This window comes from Etheostoma spectabile, chromosome 9, assembly GCF_008692095.1.
Source record: "Etheostoma spectabile isolate EspeVRDwgs_2016 chromosome 9, UIUC_Espe_1.0, whole genome shotgun sequence".
NCBI lineage: Eukaryota > Metazoa > Chordata > Actinopteri > Perciformes > Percidae > Etheostoma > Etheostoma spectabile.
The window spans coordinates 18607329-18627679 of record NC_045741.1 but is presented as its reverse complement, the minus strand read 5'-3'; the positions used below and the strand labels follow the sequence as shown (position 1 = coordinate 18627679).

The following is a 20351-nucleotide window of genomic DNA, read 5'->3' as shown; positions in this document are numbered from 1 at the left end:
TATGCCAGCAATAGCCTACAGTAACAAACTGCAAACTGCACAGAAAGGCAAAAAAAACTGATTCACAATTGACCACCTTTAGAAAAGCCAGTCTATAAATCGGATACTTTCAATTACTACATATCCATAATATCTTTTAAATGCAGTGAACACTTGAAAGATGTTATCCTATGTCCTAGAGGTACTACGAATTGATCCGATATACGAGGATACAATGGATAACATATTTATGTGTGTTTTTTAATTAGGCGCAAAAGAGGCCAGCCAACCTCGAGGTCCTTTAGAAGGGGACTTGCGGTATTGGACAAAAAGAAGGTAGCTAGCAGCGGCTGCGTTTGTTCCAACTGTATAGCTAGTTAATTTCAGACACTTCAAATCTTTTCTTTTCTGTATCTATTTGAGAAATCGCACGGGACACCACAGTTGAACCAGGATCGTGGGGCTAAGGAGGGAATAAAGAGCCAATGATGATAACATCCGCCGGTAAGTCGTTTAAAGTGTTATTATTTTGCTAGCCGCAACTTTAGCTAGCTAATGTTAGCTGCCATTGATTTAGCTGAGTCACACAGCTAACGTTAAAATAGCAGTTGTTGTCTTAACGTGAACGTTAGTTATTAGCTAATACATCCACCAAGGTAAGAACCCTTTGTAATGGGTCATTGGTATAACTACGTGACGATTTTTAATCAATACAAGGCTGTTTTTAAGGAATTCGTAATAAGTTATAAATGTAAAGTAATATTAATGTTAATGTCAATGCTAGCAGTCTAGTCATCCAACACACTGTTTATATACAGGAAAAGAAATAAACCTGTTTAACGCTAAGTCATTACTATGTATATATTATATATTCGCCATATATTTTTTACATCCCCACTGTCAGTGTAGCTAGCTAGTTGTGCTAAACAGCTTCAGATTTAACAATTGGCCCTGCTCGTCCTGTTCTCTCCTCGTGTAACATTAAATATAACGTTAGTTGGTTTTCCCGGTATTTGATAAACGTTAATTCGTCTTTATTTTGTAATGGGTTAATTTTTTATGTGATGCAGAGAAAGCTGTGCATTATTGCATAATGAACTTTCATCTGGATATTTTTTTAAACCTTACTAAAATGGTTATGGATAATTAAATACTATATTTGAATGGTTAAGATGAAAATTAAACCTCACATGTTGTGTAATGAGTTATATGCTGTTTTGTAATTCCCTAGACTGCATTGAAAATAAATGTTGGGTGGTTTATTTTGTAAAAACATTTAATATCCATACTTGGATTAAAAAGATGGTATATTAAAAATCAAGCAACCCCTCAATCGATTTTCTTTTTCTTTTAGCTGGAATTATTTCACTCCTTGATGAGGAGGAGCCACAGCTCAAGGTAAGAACTGGTTGGAGAGTGCCTGAAGAAGGCAAACTCATTCAGAGATTTTGTGATGTCATATAACAAGTCTAAAGCCATTCAGGAATACATGCAAGTGTGTTTTTACATATTTGTCATTAGTTTCATAATAAGCCAGTAATAAAGCTCTCAACCACATATGATAATGTAGCCTACTGTATGTCAGATTGAAGAGTGGCTTCTGGAGGTTTCCTTAGAGCAGGGGTCTTCAACGTTTTCCAGGCCAAGGACCCCCAAACTGATGGCGAGATGGAGCGGGGACCCCCTAATTAAATATATTGTATAACATTGGGTTATATCAAACTGGTCCTATAGTGCCATGTGTGCATTGATGATTGAAAGACATCTTCTGCCTCTATTTATCTGTTTACTACAGTGTGTTGAATTCATGTTAATGTGGATTTAAAGACATTTCAATTAGTGGGAAAAATTGCAGGGGGGGGGGGGATATAAAAAAAAGTCTAATCAACCAAAAATTTCGCGACCCCCATGCAGTACCTCCGCGGACCCCCTGTTGAAGACCCCTGCCTTAGAGGGTTGAAGTGTGGTATGATATTCTCTGTACAGAAAAGGTAGCACATAACATGGCTAGTAAGGGGTTTTATTCATCTGCCTGTCCTCCGTGTACATTAATTACTACATAAATTAAAGGCTATCTCTATGTGCCTCTCAATAAAAGCTTCAGATTTTATTATTGTGGTTATAGTCAGCTTTGTGAAGTGCTAACCTAATGATAATACCAAAGTTGAAGCTCGATACTGACTGCACTTTTAACACGGTTTCCCTTATTGGCCCAAACTTTGGAAGCTATTGAGTAAACTAAGCTGGATCTCATATAATGACGGAAATGCAGTGTGACCAAAGTTAACACAGAAATTGTATGGGAATTATGTGTCCAAAACGTCTCTTTTCTTGCAGGAGTTTGCTCTGCAGAAGCTAGATGCCATTGTGAATGACTTCTGGGCTGAGATTTCAGGATCAGTAGATAAAATGTAAGTACTAGTGATGAGCTTGGACACTATAGCCAACAATAATTTTACAATAAGCAGCAATAACTTTAGCTATTGACGCACTAGATGCAGTTGAAATGTAGCAGTGCAATGTGCCTCACAATCACAAGTAGCATAATGAACAGTTCAGTGTGGATGATTGAGTAAGAGGTGTTTTGAGCAGATCTTCCTAGTTTCAGAGTTTGCTGCTTAGAAACTGCTTTGTGAGACGAATAAAGATCACCTGGATGTGCTAATTTACATTTAATAGTTAAACAAACCGGTATCTTGCAGGTCAAATTTTCTGTTTTATGTAACCATCTGTTGTCTGCTCACAGCGAAGTCCTGTATGAGGATGAAACGTTTCGGAGCAGAGCATTTGCTGCCCTGGTGGCCTCTAAGGTTTTCTACCACCTCGGAGCCTTTGAGGAATCTCTGAACTATGCTCTCGGTGCTGGAGATCTCTTCAATGTCACAGATGACTCGGAATATGTGGAAACCATCATTGGTGAGAATAAAAGCATTTGACCTCATTTACCTGACTTACCTGCCTCTTTAGTTATAAAGTGACATTTCTGTTTGAATACTGCGCTGACCCTGATATTTTGGGCGGCCCTGGCATGTAATGGCGCATTTTGGTACGCTTGGATTATTCCATGTCTAAGCCCACTCTATTCATCCTTTTCTTGTTTGCTGCTAGCCAAATGCATTGACCACTACACCAAGCTGCGGGTGGAGAATGCCGAACTGCCAGAGGACGAGGAGAAGAAAATTATTGACCCCCGCCTTGAGGGCATTGTCAACAAGATGTTCCTGCGTTGCCTAGATGATCACAAGTACAAGCAGGCCATTGGAATCGCCCTGGAGACGAGGCGACTTGACATGTTTGAGAAAACCATCTTAGAATCGGTCAGCCACTATTGTCATTCAAAGTTGACTTGAGATTAGATTTGAATATCTGCAGCTAGCTTCACTACTCAGCAGAATAGCACTAAGTCTTGTACAATAGTCTTTCATACCTTGCAGGACAATGCCTCAAAACAGAGATTACAATAATCACTTTATTTAAATAAGAAAATGTTTGTCTTGGTGACATCGACTAATTTAACACTATAAGACTTTTTTTCCTCGTCATGATGCATGTAAATAATTGGTACTTATTTCTTTCTCCTCTCATGCAGACTGATGTGAGTGGTCTCCTTGCCTACAGCCTGAAAGTGTGCATGTCCCTGATGCAGAACAAGAAGTTTCGCAACGAGGTGCTGCGGGTGTTGGTCAAGCTCTACATGAACTTGGACAAGCCAGATTTCATCAATGTCTGTCAGGTAACAATCAGATGTTCATAGCACATTATGCTTCATCTCTGTGACCAACTCCTCAGTGTGATAAATATAATTCCTTCTTGAGAGAGTTTGGTTGTAATGAGTTCTGTTGAGTAGGTATAAGAATTTTGATTGACTGGGTTTACATTATCTCCAACCAAAACCCTAATTTGTAAGGATTCTTTTTTTGGACACCTTTTACTTGTGTTTTAAAGTTAGTAATTATCAATAGTCATTTAGCCTTAATTTGTTGCCTGGACATTTTAACATATTCTTTTACACATTGCACTTACTTAATTAGTTGATTGCTTGTAGTGTTTGATGTCAGTTTGGATATTCTACCGATGCTGCGATAATGTATGTACCTGTATATAACACTTATTAGTAACTAATGCAGTCTAGTAAAAGAGTCTTGCAATAATTTCTAATAAAATAACTGACTGAGTCATACTGACGGCTATTGATGTGCTCCATCTACTACCTTACAGTTGGAAGCCATGCTATACTGATCATATGCATTTCTCTACTTTCACAGAATTTGTTTTTCCAAAAACTTAAAAATCCATTTCTAATAATTTTTTCTCCTCTCTAGTGCCTGATATTCCTGGATGACCCACAGGCTGTGAGTGACATCCTGGAGAAGCTAGTGAAAGAGGATAACCTGCTAATGGCCTATCAGATTTGCTTTGACCTATATGAGAGTGCCAGCCAGCAGTTCCTCTCCTCTGTCATACAGAACTTGCGCACTGTTGGAACACCTATCCCTGCCGTCCCTGGCTCTACGAATACAGGCACTGTGCCCACACCAGACAAAGACAGGTGGGCAGGAGAAGAAAATAAGTACACGCTAATACCTAGGTTGAAGCACTGTGTCTTGGCTCACATTCACAAAGGCATAGGGGTTTTTCTGTGCTAATAGTTTTCATTTAAGCTTTAGAAAGTCTCTGTTTAAACTTTCTTTGAGGCTATGATTTACTAGGAAAGTAACAATAACATCAACATTTTCCAAGTCTATAAGTCAGGCAGTTTGCAGAACACCAGTAGGAGGGTTCAGTACACAAGTTCAGATTCCAAGATTAAGAATATTTAGGCCTACAAGCTATGTTTATACTATTACTTATACCTACTGATAATACATTGAAATAACTAAAGAACATACATGCACATCTTATTGCACATCAGGCCTAGTACATTGATTACATGGGAGACATGGGGCAACTAACTGAAACTGTACATTGGCTTACCTACGTTGAGTTAATTTTGATAAAACGATTCAACATAGATGGAAAGTTGTTTTTTGTTACAGTGATGCAATGGAGACAGATGACAAGCCAGGTAGCTCCCCTGCTGGAAAGCCGGTAGAAACGGTATGCCCTTTTGTACTGTAGCACTTTTTTTCATACCAGGTCCTAGTAATTTTTCTGTGTCTAATATTGACTAATTTTGATTTGGTTGATTTGGCTCATCCTATTGTTTCTCTGTGTTTTTTTAGAAAGATGAGCCCAAAGACCAGAATGCCAAGATGATCAAAATCCTCAGCGGAGAGATGGCCATTGAGCTGCACTTGCAGTTCCTAATCCGAAATAACAACACAGATCTAATGATCCTCAAAAACACAAAGGTAATGTGGGCTAGCAACAAGATGAATGGCTTAGAGTACACAAATGACTAAACTGCAGATTATGCAAATAATTTGCTGTGAAAGCTTCCTCTTGAGCTGTTACTTTCTTTCCCCGCTTTACTTCAGGATGCAGTCCGAAATTCGGTGTGCCACACAGCCACAGTAATAGCCAACTCTTTCATGCACACAGGAACCACAAGTGACCAGTTCCTCAGGTAATTGTGCTAGCAGAACAAAAACAAATATATTATTGATTGCACCGAGATGTAGAGAAACATAGTTACTCCAAGTTACGTTTGACCAACGTTTTTGTTTTGAACTTGTAGAGAAAACTTGGAATGGCTTGCAAGAGCCACCAACTGGGCAAAGTTCACAGCCACAGCAAGTCTGGGTGTCATCCACAAAGTACGGTTATGTCACTATGATGATAATATAAAGCAAATTAGAAATGTAATGAATTTGATTCTAGATATAATTTTGACTGTACCATGCTGTGTTTTTCAGGGTCATGAAAAGGAGGCTCTTCAGTTAATGGCCACATACTTACCCAAAGACACGTCCCCTGGCTCGGCCTACCAGGAGGGAGGAGGCTTGTACGCTCTTGGACTCATTCATGCCAACCATGGTGGAGACATCATTGACTACCTGCTTGGTCAGCTCAAGAACGCCAGTAATGATGTGAGTTTTTTTCACGTTTATTTTGAATGCTTTTTTTGTTTTATTTATGCAGTAGAATGTGACTTGCAAAATGATTGCAGATAAAAGGGAATTAACTAAGTCATTACTTATTTCTACTAAAGGTATAGTGCTTTAGAATTAAATGGTTCAGCTAGAAGTTTATAGCCAAAACCAGCAGCTATTAAGTCACCTAGTGAGTTGGTTAATTTATATTTCAGTGTTTCATTTCTTATGGTCTATTTTCTGTTTCACAGATTGTCCGTCATGGTGGCGCCCTCGGCCTTGGCTTGGCTGCGTTGGGAACAGCCAGACAGGATGTTTACGACCTCCTCAAGTCCAACTTGTACCAAGATGATGCTGTTACTGGTGTGTAGGCTTTCGGGAAAGTCAATTTCTAGAGTGCTGGGTGGCAAACCAGTTTGTGGTCCTCACCGCTTTGCTTACTAAACATAAGCTTTTAACCAAAAAGACAAAAAAATCTATTAGTAGTATTTTTACTTCCTGTTTGACCTTATATAATCTTATCATTTTGGATGACATTTTGATTTGGGTTGCACAGAAAACAAAGCATATTGTTAACAAATGAATGATACAGATACAGTATATAGAAACAAACTGTCTATTATGGTATGAATATTAATGTTACCAATGTCTGAGATATGCAGTACTGTACATTAGTAAATCTCCTTTGATTTTGAAAGGAAAAACAAGTAATGCTGAGAATATCATGTAACCCCTCAGGTGAAGCTGCAGGCCTGGCTCTTGGTCTGGTCATGCTGGGCTCCAAGTCGGCTCAGGCCATCGAGGACATGGTAGGCTATGCTCAGGAAACGCAGCACGAGAAGATCTTGCGTGGTCTGGCAGTGGGAATTGCCATGGTCATGTATGGACGCATGGAGGAGGCTGATGCTCTCATTGAAAGTCTCTGCAGAGACAAGGTAAGGCTAGAAAGCCATCAGAAAGCTTGTCACATACACCATGAGATGAGTTTTATCTTCCAACATCAATTAAGGTTGTGTAACTTTGTTTTGTGGCATTGGTGCACTTTATGCATATAGTAACACTATGCATATGAAATGACAAAAGCTTGAGAAATTATCCCAGAGAGAATGAAGTGGAGAGGGTATGAAATCTCTGTAGCTTACTTGGTCATTGCTCTTCATAAATCTTGCAAATGTATCATGCAGTTCCAGTGAAGTATTGAGTCCTGTTTGTACTCTTACAACCCCGGGTTGTGTGTGTATTTCATGTCACACAAGGCTGTTCCTCTTTGTTTTGTGCCAAGAATCTTTCTGTAAGAGCTACATGTGGTAAATTATTCACACTATGTTGATCCTTGTTGTGCATCCAGACACAGTCTCAAAGCTCTGCTTTCCTTCAATGTCTACGATAGGACCCCATCCTGCGGCGCTCTGGTATGTACACAGTGGGCATGGCCTACTGCGGCTCCGGGAACAACAAGGCCATCCGACGCCTGCTACATGTTGCTGTAAGTGTTTTTGTGTGGTCCTCTTCACACTACATTATTTCACAGAGGAGAAGACAGGTTTATCATTCTGGCAGTGTAGCAATGCCAACAGCCAGGGCTACACAACTGTGCCTGGCAACATAATTGAAATTAGTTTAATACTGTGGTTATGATGGTTTAAAAATTATTGCATCCTTGCTTTAACCATATCATCAGCATTTGCATAGCACATCTTTTTGTGCCTGAATTCACTGTGGGGATAACATTGCAACACTTTAACAAGGAAAAAAAATTATTAATATGACATTACAGTTTTATTACACTGAATTTGTGCATATGCCAATTGAATTGTGCAAATGCAACATACTTCAGGAGTGTAAACACCTGGTTTGTCCTGTAGGTGGCACCTTATCCAAGCTTCTTCTATTATATGGTGCAACAGTGGGTCATATTCCTCACACTGTGAGCCATATAATTAAAGTTTATTGTAGGATTTGATGAGTCTTAGAATACGCTTTGATCATTTGACTGCTTTGCTTCTCTTAATTAAGGTGAGTGACGTGAATGATGATGTGAGAAGGGCTGCTGTTGAATCCATTGGCTTCATCTTGTTCAGGTAAGGACCAAATTGAAATTCTTGAGCTCTTATCTGATCAGCACCAGAAGCCTTTCTCTTTGGAGACTCAAAGCCAAAATTCCAACGCACACTGCTTTAAGACAAAATTAAACATGCAACAATGCATTTTTGTAGTTTGGCTCATTTTGATGAATAGGAATAAAAACAGTTCTGTAGAAAAAATATTTTTTATATTAGTCTATGTGCTATGAAAAAAAACTATTGTTTTGGGACAGGCTGCAAAGGCTCAGGTGAACTGACTCCACCAGCATCGAAAAATGAACTATAGCCAGCCTTTGCCTTATTAGACGTTTACCTCCTGAAATAGACTCCATTTACAATATTTAGTGTCCTCTTCTACCTTTGTCTGATTTGTTTATTGCAAATAAGAGACTGAAATATTTGACCGTTTCCTGCCAAGGACTATAAAACCATTGGCATGCTTAAAACAAATGGTGATAATACATGCACATATGTACATTGTTGACACAGCACTGTTTTTTTGTGTTAACCATTGCAATCCTCTGGGGGTTATTTAAAAAAAAAAAAAGAAGCATTTTCTTTTTTTTATTCTTGGTTCTGTTGCCCTGGTCACCCGCCTTTTTAGTTTGCTAATGATGACGAGAATAAATTGGACAAACACCTTTTTTTTATGGTGTGTTAAGAGAATTTAGAGGCACTGTTGTCTGGAATTTAAGATGACTTCCTGGTCTTCATTGAAGGTTTTCCTGTATCAGAGGACAATGGACATACTTGTTACTGTCACTCACACATGTTCTTCCCTAGCTATTTATAGAGATTCATCACTCTCAGACCAACTAAATTTACCCATTAGAGACTAGAGCAGTGTAAAACAGAGTGCCTAGCCAGTGCACAGACATCACGGTTTACATTTAAAATAATAAATAAACTTTGTGTAAATCTTCAGTGTTTAGAAAAACTGCTATACCAGAACAATTCAGTTGGCCTCCTGTTCTCCAACTTCCTAATGGTGCAAGAATTACTCCCTTCTCTCCCCCAACATGTACACTAGCACACAAGAAGATGCATTTAAGTTCAAATATCCTAAGTCTTTACTATTTTTTTACAAAATCAACAGAGTTGTTTGTTAACAATGAGACTGCGTTGGTCTAGGCAATAATAAAACCCTGTCACATTCCAAACTCGTACTAGCTCGTGGAACCTTATCCAGATCACATTTTCTTGCCACATTGATCAAACACTGTTACATTTGTTTTAGGTTTAATTTAGACTGATAAAACTATTATGTTTTTGGATGTCTGTAGTAAAATGTGACAAAAAGCTGTCATATGCTTTAAGGGTAAAATAAAAAAGAATAGTGCTTACACTGTCAACACACAACGTACTGTACTATTCTGGTATTTGCTGATCTTTTGAGGCTGTCTAATTTACAGTTCATTTGGCTGTCCTGTTGCGCTTTGGTCAATTCTGTTTCATGAAAAGGAAAAAAAAAATTGACCTGCTGATGACAAAGATGTAGACAGTAAAAGAACATATATACTCAGAATTAGTGCAGTGTTTTCAATTCAGCAACCTTTTTTTTTTTTATTGAACACATTTAGGTTTCTATAATAAAAACATCAAGCTGCAATATACATACAAGAGGAGTGATCCTCAAAGGTCCAGCAAATGCAATTAGTATAATTTTAAGAGTGCAATGTATTTCATGCTTCTTTTGCAGAAAATATTTAAAAGGTAGTTGTTTGTCTTAACAAAATATAACCATGTGGTCTGAGATGGTTTACAGCATGTTAAGATAGCCTAAGTTAAAAGAATCAGCATAGGAATATAATGAATTCTGCATTCACAGAGGGTTTCCAGGTTATCATTATGTCTTCATTCCATACATTTTTGTCTGGTGGCCTGAACTTTGTCAACTTTAGACCTTTCATAGAGGACATCTGCTTTTGTTTTTTTAGTCAACCTGTTACAGGTCATCTCAAGGTTTTATAACGTTTGAAAACTCAAACTCTCTTCTGGTACACTTTTAACTGACTTCACATTATTAATACGGCCTGTCTTAAAGACCCAGTGGGAAATATTATTATATATTCACATATAATTGTTTGCCTTATGGTTGACATTTGTGTTTCTAAAATGATCATAATTGAAAATATTGCCTTATTTTGCTTTTTGTTAAAAAAAAAAAAAAAAAAAAGAATTACTGATGTAAACAAACCAGAGAGCAACAGGTTACATTTTGTTGTTGTGTAGTGTAAAGTAAGCACTGGCGTTAAAATATTTGGTAGTCAAATTTGAGAGCAATAGCCGATTCAGAATTATGTATTTTGAATATTTGTTGTGAGAATAGCATTTATCTTTAAAGAGATTAAAAAGTTTGCACCATGATTTTGATCCATTTCAAGTGCTACCTTTTTAATTTGATTCAATTGTCTGGTATCTCTATACACAGCTAACATGTTCCGCCTGCTTACCAGCTTCATTTTCAGTCAGAAGCATTGTATCTAACACAACACCACCAGATGACCGTACAGGTGCTTGCCGGCACCTTAGTGGACTTTGGTAGCCAACTGCTCCAATGCCATTCTTCATTCCCCGCTTCATGAACAGTTTAGAGTTTTCTGCCATGGAAGATCTGAATGAAATCCGTGTAAGGGTCCGATCTGCATTTGATGCCCTTGGGTGCCTTCCTGGCCCATGACTAGCAGAGGTTTCGTAATTGCAGGTGATGTAACGCGTGAACGCTTGCCTGAAAGTTTGGTTGAATAGGGTGTAGACCAACGGGTTGATGCCTGATGACACATAACCCACCCAAACAAAAATCTCCATCAGGCGGGCGATTACATGAACATCACAGCTTGTGCATAGCACAGAGGTGATATTAGTAATGAAGAAAGGGCACCACATTACTACAAACAAGAGGAAGACGATGCCTAACACCTTTGAGGCCCGCTGCTCGTTGCTAAGAGTCTGCATTGACTTCTTGCCCATTGTTGACATTCTCCGAAAGGACATTTCATCTTCTGTAGGAGAGTTTGTTGTGTCTACATATGTTTTTTCTTGCATCCTTGGAAGTGTGCTGTCCAGCATGTTAAGTTGATCAGTTTGAGGTGGAGTCGCTGCCGGTTCTCTTTGAAAAACTGTGGAGACTGTCGGGTAGCTAAAGCGCTGAGTCACCTTTGACCTGAGCAAATAAACCTTTTTCCGCAACACCTGGACAGTAAGTAGGTAGATGACCATCATGATGGTCAGAGGGATGAAGAATGCCGCTAAGGAGCCAAACATGATAAACTCCCGGAAGGTGTCTGTTTTCAGCATGCATGTGTGGTTGCTGTTGAAGGTGATGTTGTTGGGAAGATGGTAGTTCTTAAGCCCCTTAATTGGAATAGGGATTGCGATACCTGGAAAATGACAAGAACAGTAAGTATTGGCAACCATTGGCAATCATCTAGTTTCTTTGTAATATTGATGAGTTACTTTGCTTACTACAGTAGTGTTTCTTTATCATCTTAGGGAAAGACAATTCTGTGTTTTATTTCATGTCCATGATAGTAGTAGCAATAGAAAAAGAGTAATTTTTCATGGATAGTGTTACAGGCATGTTCTGATTCTGAGAACTAATCAATGTAAAAACTACCACAGAGTTGGATATGGAGTTAAGGAAATTTGAATTGATATGCTTACAAATGGATATAAGCCACACCAGTGCAATCTTCACCATCGCTTTGGCTCTGGATTTGTACTGGCTGTGTTGGATTGGCTTCTTTATGGCAATGTAGCGATCCAATGAAATGGCGCATAGGTGCATAATGGATGCAGTAGAAAACAGCACATCGAGGAACAGCCAAATTGGGCAGAGGGGCTCCGGAAGAGGCCAGCCTGAGTCTAGAGAGAAGATGAGAAGGAAATTAGTTCAGTAAGGCAATAAGCCATTGCACGGCTGTTGCTGTGTTTGTTGTTTTTGTTGTTGTTCTTATCACTTACTACATCACTCTGTATTAGTGTTTCTAAAATCAATAACTGCCTGTAATGTACTTGTGTAGTGTAACTAATTTTCATTCCAAAAAGAATTTGATCTTGTGCACCGCCAGTTATGGGAGATGTACCACAATGGCAAGGAATTAGAAGTAGTAGTCATGCAAAAGATTGGTGTTTGTTTATCTGTGTGAGGAAAGACTTTACTGGAAAAAGGCGGGTTCACTGACTGTTTATGGAGCTAAAAGCTCTTTATGTAGATGTGCCGAAGACCATACTCAACAGTAGTGTTTATTTTCATTCCCATGCATAAAATTGGCAAGATAATTTTCTGGCTTTGTCCTGTTATTCCTTTACATAATTTTCTCTTAATATGCCTCTTCTCCTTGCACCACTTTCTACACACACTTGGGGGCATTTTTGAGTCATAGTTTTAATTAGATTTCATTTGGAAGTCTTATTCATTAACAAATGCTTCAATCTCACAGTAGATCCCCAGTACGTGTACGTCTGAAGTGTTTAGGCCCATGCCAAAATCAATAAACAGTGTAGCTTGCAAGGTCCAAATAGCTGTACAAGGGAACATTTTTTATTGTTTAATTGAATTAAGAAACTGATTAAAATGTGGTGAGCCCTCTACAATTGCAAAGGCCTGTTTTACATACAAATTTCGAATCTTCTGCATTGGAGCAACTTAGTTTGTATTACTTTCAAAGTCCTATAATTTTACTAAAACCTTCTATCCATAGCTCTTTTTAAAGCCTTGTGATTGCTGTTGAAAAGAAACCGCCAACACTAAGATGTGTTTACATTTTATGTACATACAGTAAAGAATGAAAAACAGCAATGCTTCTCTATTGATGTTTTTAGAGTTTGCTTTTGAAAATGTCCTTGTTCAAATGCCAACCTATATAAATTGTTTTTCGGAGGGCAATGTCTGTCCTGCAGTTTCTGGTTACACAAAGCTATGGTCAGTACCTTGCAAAGGAATTCACCCTGTTGCTAAAGATGGTGTAGGCTTTTTATAAGCCATTGGTTAAAGTTTATTATAAAATAAATATGTATATTAGCTGTTTCTTAGCCTTACCAGAAATAATACCGGATGCTATGGTATTCACACTTTTTTATCCATTTTTATAGTATTGTTTTTCTTTTGTATTTTCTTTTTTTTGTGGCTTGTGTGTCCATTGCCATATAAGCATATAGCACAGTACAAAAAGCTCTGACCCACAGCTCTTTAATGTTGAAAAGGGAATGGAGAGTTAGAGAAAAGGTCTAGTTGAAAACTTTGGGGTGTGGGTGGGTGGGTGGCCTTGCCTTGCAGGTGCAACACCAAAAAAAAATCTTCTTCACATTTGTTTGTCATGCAGCACTATATTTTAGTTTTACAACCGTGTCTGTACAGACAGCTCACATTGTAAAAAGGCAGCTCTTGTCCATGTAGTATTACCTAAATGCTTTTTCATCTGCCCAGCAGATGTAGAAAATGACTGACAGTCCTCACAGGTGTAAGTATAATCCAGTCACATTCTCGGTCTTGAGAACAGTTACAGTTATCTTCATTTATTTAAACCTATTACTTTGCCAGCCTTGTGCAGCCCGCACTGTAGAGACCCTGATCTTCTGCTGAAAACGGTATTGCCAGTATAACCTGTCTTCTACTCTGTGACTGTGAGGTCACAAGTTGCCATGCGTTGAGGCATTGTGCTATTTCCTATATCCATTAACCTTCTTTTTACATTTTGCTACGCTGTTGTTCCTGCATTGCTCTGTTTACACTAACTCAGCTAAAAAGTGCATAGATTCAAATGACAAAATGTTTTTGCTTGGCGTCTTCTCAGCTGTCAACTCAAATCATTTAGGGGGCCTCCTTAAGTCATAATTAAGAATACAATCACTTTCAAATCAATAGTAAAGTAATTGCATGTTCCTTACTCGAGTAGCCTCTGTATTGGGACAATATTAAAGCAGCACCTGTGATCAGTTCTGCATGAGAACTGGGTGTGTTGCACTGAAATGCTGCTCAAGTCCAAAATGATTTTTGAGACAGGCAAGACTACACACACTATACTCCACTCTTATGTGTGAGAGACTTAATTAAGATCGTGCTCATTATACTCCAGTTGAATTCATGGGGGCATAATAGCTTAGCCATAACTCTGTATTTTGCTGTTGTATTAAAACAGAGAATAGAAGTCTCATTTGGTTCCTATGCAGCTAAATTTACACAGTACTCTCACTGGAATTAAAACGAAAAGGATCGGTTTCAGATTTGTTTCTGTGGGAAATGATCCCTCAGACCAGTAGTTCAGTCCAAGCTGTGCAACTGCTACCATAGCACTGCCAAAGGAAGTAGCATGTTTATTGTCCACTATCTCTTATGTTTCATCTAGAATAATTTGTTTAGGGATGGTCAAGACTGTATCTAGTCTTTCTCACAACAAAATATCCGTCCTCATTTGCCACCCATAAGTATACTGGCCTGTTTTTCTTTGTAGATTAATAAGGTTAAGAAAGGTTAAAAATTTTCCAGTGAAATGGAAGACTTTCCTCGTGAGATTTTTGAAGCTGGTTATGCCCCCACACCACATCTACACTCACCTTAAAACATTGTTATCTTAACTTATGTTGTTGCACCTATTACCTTTTTAGTAATGCTTTGCTTAGTTTTTCAAGTAATTAGGGTAATGTAATTTATCATTAAGATTAAAAAAATGATTTTTTTGGCATTGAGCAAGGACATGTTTCTCCCAATAAAATCAGGTATTTATTGCTGTTGTATTGTACATTTTTGTTTTAAAGTTAAAGTTTTCAAACACAAGGCCCCATGCTAAACTTACTGTAGAGAACAGTGACGAGGGCAATGGGCATTACTAGGAGTCCCACCAACAGATCAGCCACAGCAAGCGACATCAGAAAGTAGTTGGTGGCGTTCTGCAGCTTTCTTTCAAGGGACACTGCAAGAATGACCAGGATGTTTCCTCCAATAGTGGGGATGATGACCATAACAATGAGCAGAGCAGCCCATTTCAGCTGAGCCTCAGGTACTGCTCCTGGCTGTGAGTTGTTAGCCTCGAGTGGTGCCACAACTGCTTGAGACATGGTGCTGCAGAGGTTACAGCTGGCCTTAATGTGGGTCGGGGATCTGATCTTTCTGGTGTTGGACACTCGGTCAGCATGGTCACTGCGTCCCACAGGCTCAGGAAAGCTCAGGGTCAATGCACAGGATGCTTCATGCCTTGTGCACTGTACAAACAACAGTAACTCAAAATCTGTAGAGAATCCACTGCTTGGAAGGAACAAAAAAAAAAAACAGGTCCACACTACAAACTCCACTGCTGGCAATAATCCCAACACGGTTAGTACTTCCGCAAGGAGATTCTCAGGGGTCCTCACTTTCCCAGGCAGTTGATACTCTTGTCATCCACTGCGTCCATTTAAAAGAACAAACGGGTCTGTTAAAGCGACAATACTTTGTTACCTGCTTGCTTTTATTTGTCTAAATGATGGTATAATAAATAAGAGAGCGTATATTAACAGATGAGGGTCTTTGCCACAATGTGAAACCCGTAAGGGTCACCACACTGGATGTTTTTCCATGATGTGGAGACAAGTTGGAAAATTAAAGGATACACTCTTTGCAGTTTTTTTTCTGTCTGTTAATCTGTAGTTTACTTTAACTATAAAATCATTTATAAAAGGTTTAAATGGTCTTGTATAACATTACAATTTGACATTTAGAATTTTTTAAAATTAGGACAAAGGAGAGATATTAAACATATTTATATATATAAAAAAAACTTGTCTGTAAGGCTTTAGATGGAAAAACACTGCTGGTCTCACTCTGTACTTAATACATCTGTACACACGAATGGATGTGGAATGGATTACACTTGATCAATTAGCATTATTGTGTGAGTGTTGCTAAAATTTCTTACCTGCTCCTGAAGGAATACATTTAACTTCCTTCATGATGTTTCCACTAGAGTATTTTTTCCAAGCCGCTACATCTCAACTTGCGTAAACACAGAACAGTGCAGCTTAACGTCGAAGCATCTCAATCTTTGCACACCTTAGTTTAATATCTTTATAATAGTCCCCTACCTTTTTTATATTTCCATCCTATCCAAATAAGAACACGACAGAATGCCCTCCCCCAACGGTAAAACCTAAATCTGTCTCTGTCTGAAGCAGTCCATGATGTGGAATTTGTTTTGCTTCCACATGTTGGAGGAACCCCCAGTCTTGCTTCGCATCACCAACCGCGTTCACAGGTTTAAAACTTTCAGATGTTTTGGCTCCTCTGCCTCTCTCTAACTCGCTTTCTCTTGTTCACAGCCTGTGATCAGCCTGCACTCTCTCCCGTCTTGTCCGCTCTCTCACTCTTCCCCTCCCTCCAATCCGTCTTGCCCATGAGTCCGACTCTGTACAAAACAGATGAATGTCTTCTTGCTGGCACTATGCCAGTGGTTCTGGGAGGTAATTTCCCTCAACACAGCCGTCCCACTGTTTATATTTGTCACTCTCTGTTCTCTCCTCCATTTGAAGTAAGCAGTGGTGGTGGATTTAGTAGTGGTGTGTGGAGAGAAGCCCTGTTGAAAAGGTCTTAAATTGTACTTGTACCCCATAGCTTTTTTTATTCCCTCCTCCATGAGTTACCATTTTTATGCTGGGGAAGTCATTTAAATACCTATCCTATTTGATTGTAGATGATTGTCTTGTAAATGATTATTTTTATGATTTATTATAAAGCTGAACCAGAAATCCAAAGACCTTATAAATTTGGCGTTGCTCCATTATTTCTGAGACCAGAAATGACGGCGAGTTTCAGATATTTTGTCCAATAAAAAAAAAAAAAGCAACTGTTGATCGCGTGAGGTGGGGTTACAGTGTTTGGTGCGTTTTTCAAAGTTCAGTGAGAAAGCCAACCAAACAATGTTGCAACTTTACCCCCAAATTACACTGAGTCCACCAAACTATAGGTGTGCAAACTATAAAAGCCATGCAGCCTCCTTGCTTTTTTAATACATTGTCTAGGTACATTCAAAATGTATTTGGGTGAGTGGTTGTAACAGACAGGAAGCAAGCTAATGAGATCTACTCTCTTACAATGCAAGTGAATTAATAACTGCCACAATCACATTTCATGTGACAAAATGTATCATTTGGTTAGCTAAGCTGGATTCCTGCTTCTTTTGCTGATTTCAGTGTATGGGTTACTTATCAGGGAATCACTTGTGACCTAGAATAATTGTGAGACATGCACATATAATCATATAGTCCATTAACCAGCCAATTAAAACCCTTGTGTAATTTTTTTTAACCTTTTTAAAGCAAGTCTTTAATTTGGCCTGTATGACCAATAACCTCTTAAAGCATATATTTTGTACAGTTGTCTGAGTACAGGAGCAACTCTGCTTTGCTGAAGGGTTAATTGTCATCACGTCGTGTTGGATAGTAGATTGGATGAAGGGTTCGTGAGCTATTTCAAAGACTGACATCTAATCTGTTTTTATTATCTTTTGTCTGCTCATACCTTTTGATTTTCTGGTTTTCTCACACATTGTGAGGATATATAAGTTAGGCTTAAAATAAAGACTAAATTTTCCAACTAAATAAATGTTTGATATGAATTTCCTCTTTCCATCTCAGTTCTTTCATTTGGCCAGTTGTTAAAGGTAATTGGCTTATTATTTACATTGAAAAGGCATCAGATTAAACTATTTGGGAAAAAAAGAGGCAGCAGTTATATCAAATTGTGCCTGAGGCTGCTGTACTCTCCTACCAATTTTAAACCTATCATAAATTAGGTCTGTGTCTAGCGATATAAACTTAAAAAAAATCAGCTTTTGATGGCATGGATTATTATGGCATGGACAACTCCCAAAATTACAAATTTGTAGGGTTTACAATCCTAGTATGGATTTAAGGTCGTCATCATCAGACTACGAGAATAGAATAAATAAATTCTATCCTTGCAGGTGAAATTAAAAAAGGTGTTCTGGATCACCCAATGATTGCCATTTGTGATCTCGATCATCCTCATGTAGTGTTTGAGCTGAGCGTTTTATTCCAAACAGACCGGTGGAGATTATACTTTGAGAACATGCCACTACAATATATCAATAAACAGGACTAAACACCAAACCCAGGAACGCTTATACAGACTTAACCATCATTTTTAGTACTCAATTGAGGCTATTCATTGGTTAAAATCAGATGGAGCGTAACCTAAATCTACTATACCAACTATTTTCTATTTCCCCTCCTTTTTGTAAATGTAGATAGTACTGTTATTAATAAGGCCATCTTGGCCACCTTCCATTAGGGTTGTTGAAATCAATCACTGCATCGTAATGCGGACATGAGTGAAAGACCAGAATTGATTATTATAGCCCATTAATGTTGCTTGTTGATTTTCTGGTCCCTGCTTCTTTTTTTTTTCTTCTTTTTTTTTTATCGTGAGACCAGTGAAGAGTTACAGCCCTACCTTCCATACTTTCATGCACTGTTGAAGGGGCCAATAAAATGTAGCTGTAGTTCTTGGGAATAATTCATTTTGTTTTTACTGTTTTGTTACCTTGCTGTGTTTGAACTTTTATCGGTTCAGTCCAATATAATCTGAGCTTGTAAAAGCAATTGTCTTTTCCAAAGCTGTCATACTAATGGTGTTTTAATTTGGTTTATGAACTGACAACTACATTAAGCACATTAGTTATGAATTATTTAAATATTACTTTTTGTTTTATTTGTATTTATTTTGTGTTTTGTCTGTTTTGATTGCTTAACATTGTAGTATTAATACAAAAATAAATTAAAATTTAAAAGAACCAAGAACAGCTAGGTAATTTGTCATCCTTCTTTTTGTCTTTCTTTTTAATCAGATCAATAAGGTTGTAGTTCTGTGTAAAACTATGGCAGCCTCTTTAGTTTCAGGAATTGGGACAGTTGACACTGATGAAAAGTTAAACCCCAGCGATTTGTGCTGCAGATTATGATGCTGACTTCTTGACTGGACCTACAAGACTTTGTTCTTATTTTTTTTAAGGATTAATACTTGCAACACCAGCGTTAGAAAGCAGATTGTCGAATAACATTCTTGGTTATAATTCTTTTTATTTCAACATAGATGATGTATCTCTGTTGACAAAGCACAGCTGTTCTTTGTCACCAATCGTGTTTGTAGTATTTATGGACAGGATATCGAGGCGTAGTCGGGGTGGGGAGGGGTTGCAGTTTGGTGAACTGGGTTTCTTATTGCTTCTTTTTTGTGGATGATGTGGTACTGATGGCATCATGATCCTGCGACTTTCAACACTCACTGGATCGGTTCGCAGCCGAGTGTGAAGCGGCTGGGATGAGGATCCACACCTCTAAATCTGAGGCCATGGTTCTCCGCAGCAAACCAATGGCGTGCCTTAATCGGGTAGGGAATGAGGCATTACCCCAAGTGAAGGAGTTTAAATACCTCAAGGTCTTGTTCACAAGTGAGGGGACAATAGAGTGGGAGATTGGTTGGAGAATTGAAGCAGCAGGTGCGGTATTACATTTAATTTATCGCACCATTGTGACGAAAAGAGAGCTGAGCCAGAAGGCAAAGCTCTCAATCTACTGGTCAGTTTCCGTTCCTACCCTCACCTATGGGGATAAAGGCTGGGTCATGACCAAAAGAGCAAGACCCAGGGTACAACAAGTGGCCGAAATGGGTTTCCTTAGGCGAGTGGCTGGCATCTCCCTTAGAGATAAGGTGAGGAGCTCAGAGTAGAGCCGCTGCTCCTTCGCGTCGAAAGGAGCCAGTTTAGGTGGTTTGGGCATCTGTTAAGGATGTCTCCTGGGTGCCTCCTTAGGGAGGGGTTCCAGGCACATCCAGCTGGGAGGAGGCCTGGGGGAAGACCCAGAACTAGGTGGAGGGATTATATCTCCACCCTGGCCTGGGATCCCCCAGGCGGAGCTGGTTAATGTGGATTGGGAAAGGGAAGTTTGGGGTCCCCTGCTGGAGCTGTGACCTAAACCTAATACGGTTAGACTCTACGATGAGACACTCTCAGCATTCGTCCCCAAGGCTGTGTCCATGTGGCTTGCACTGATTAAAGAGTATCTAATTGTGACTCAGGAGCAAACAACCGTGCAGTTTAAATATGTCGTAGAGTTTGCCCTTACTTAAGGCGTTTTAATTAGAACCTATCAAGTTTACTGGAAGTGCCATAGCCAGTGGCTTGCTAAAGTTGATTTAAAAGAGGAATGAAAAAAAAACATACTTTGGAAATTGATGCAAATCAAACCAGCTATTAAGCTAACTGAA

General features: G+C 38.8%; 2 protein-coding genes across 6 annotated transcripts in view; one reads left to right on the top strand and one right to left on the bottom strand.

The window, feature by feature from the left end:
* Window positions 1–267: 267 nt before the first annotated feature.
* The window catches only part of psmd1 (proteasome 26S subunit, non-ATPase 1), a 41045-nt gene continuing 20961 nt past the window's right edge, over window positions 268–20351 (top strand). For all 3 annotated transcript variants that reach the window (XM_032525431.1, XM_032525429.1, XM_032525430.1), the window contains exons 1-16: window positions 268–483; window positions 1334–1377; window positions 2317–2390; window positions 2726–2895; window positions 3088–3296; window positions 3569–3712; window positions 4302–4528; window positions 5016–5076; window positions 5202–5330; window positions 5457–5545; window positions 5657–5735; window positions 5835–6008; window positions 6263–6374; window positions 6750–6946; window positions 7402–7497; window positions 8028–8092. In XM_032525431.1, the coding sequence (XP_032381322.1) occupies window positions 465–483; window positions 1334–1377; window positions 2317–2390; window positions 2726–2895; window positions 3088–3296; window positions 3569–3712; window positions 4302–4528; window positions 5016–5076; window positions 5202–5330; window positions 5457–5545; window positions 5657–5735; window positions 5835–6008; window positions 6263–6374; window positions 6750–6946; window positions 7402–7497; window positions 8028–8092 (1889 nt within the window). In that variant the 5' untranslated portion in view covers window positions 268–464. The remainder of the gene's footprint in view (window positions 484–1333; window positions 1378–2316; window positions 2391–2725; window positions 2896–3087; window positions 3297–3568; window positions 3713–4301; window positions 4529–5015; window positions 5077–5201; window positions 5331–5456; window positions 5546–5656; window positions 5736–5834; window positions 6009–6262; window positions 6375–6749; window positions 6947–7401; window positions 7498–8027; window positions 8093–20351) is intronic.
* Window positions 10024–16476, bottom strand: htr2b (5-hydroxytryptamine (serotonin) receptor 2B, G protein-coupled). Of its 3 annotated transcripts, none has more exons than XM_032525433.1 (4): window positions 15988–16476; window positions 14890–15504; window positions 11759–11959; window positions 10024–11475 (listed from the first exon to the last, which is right to left on the bottom strand). In XM_032525433.1, exons 2-4 carry the CDS (start codon window positions 15149–15151, stop codon window positions 10517–10519), a joined length of 1422 nt encoding a protein of 473 aa, XP_032381324.1. In that variant the 5' UTR covers window positions 15152–15504; window positions 15988–16476; the 3' UTR covers window positions 10024–10516. The 3 variants fall into 3 exon arrangements, with proteins under 3 accessions (XP_032381324.1, XP_032381323.1, XP_032381325.1); XM_032525432.1 differs by having other exon boundaries at window positions 14890–15476; XM_032525434.1 differs by having other exon boundaries at window positions 14890–15295.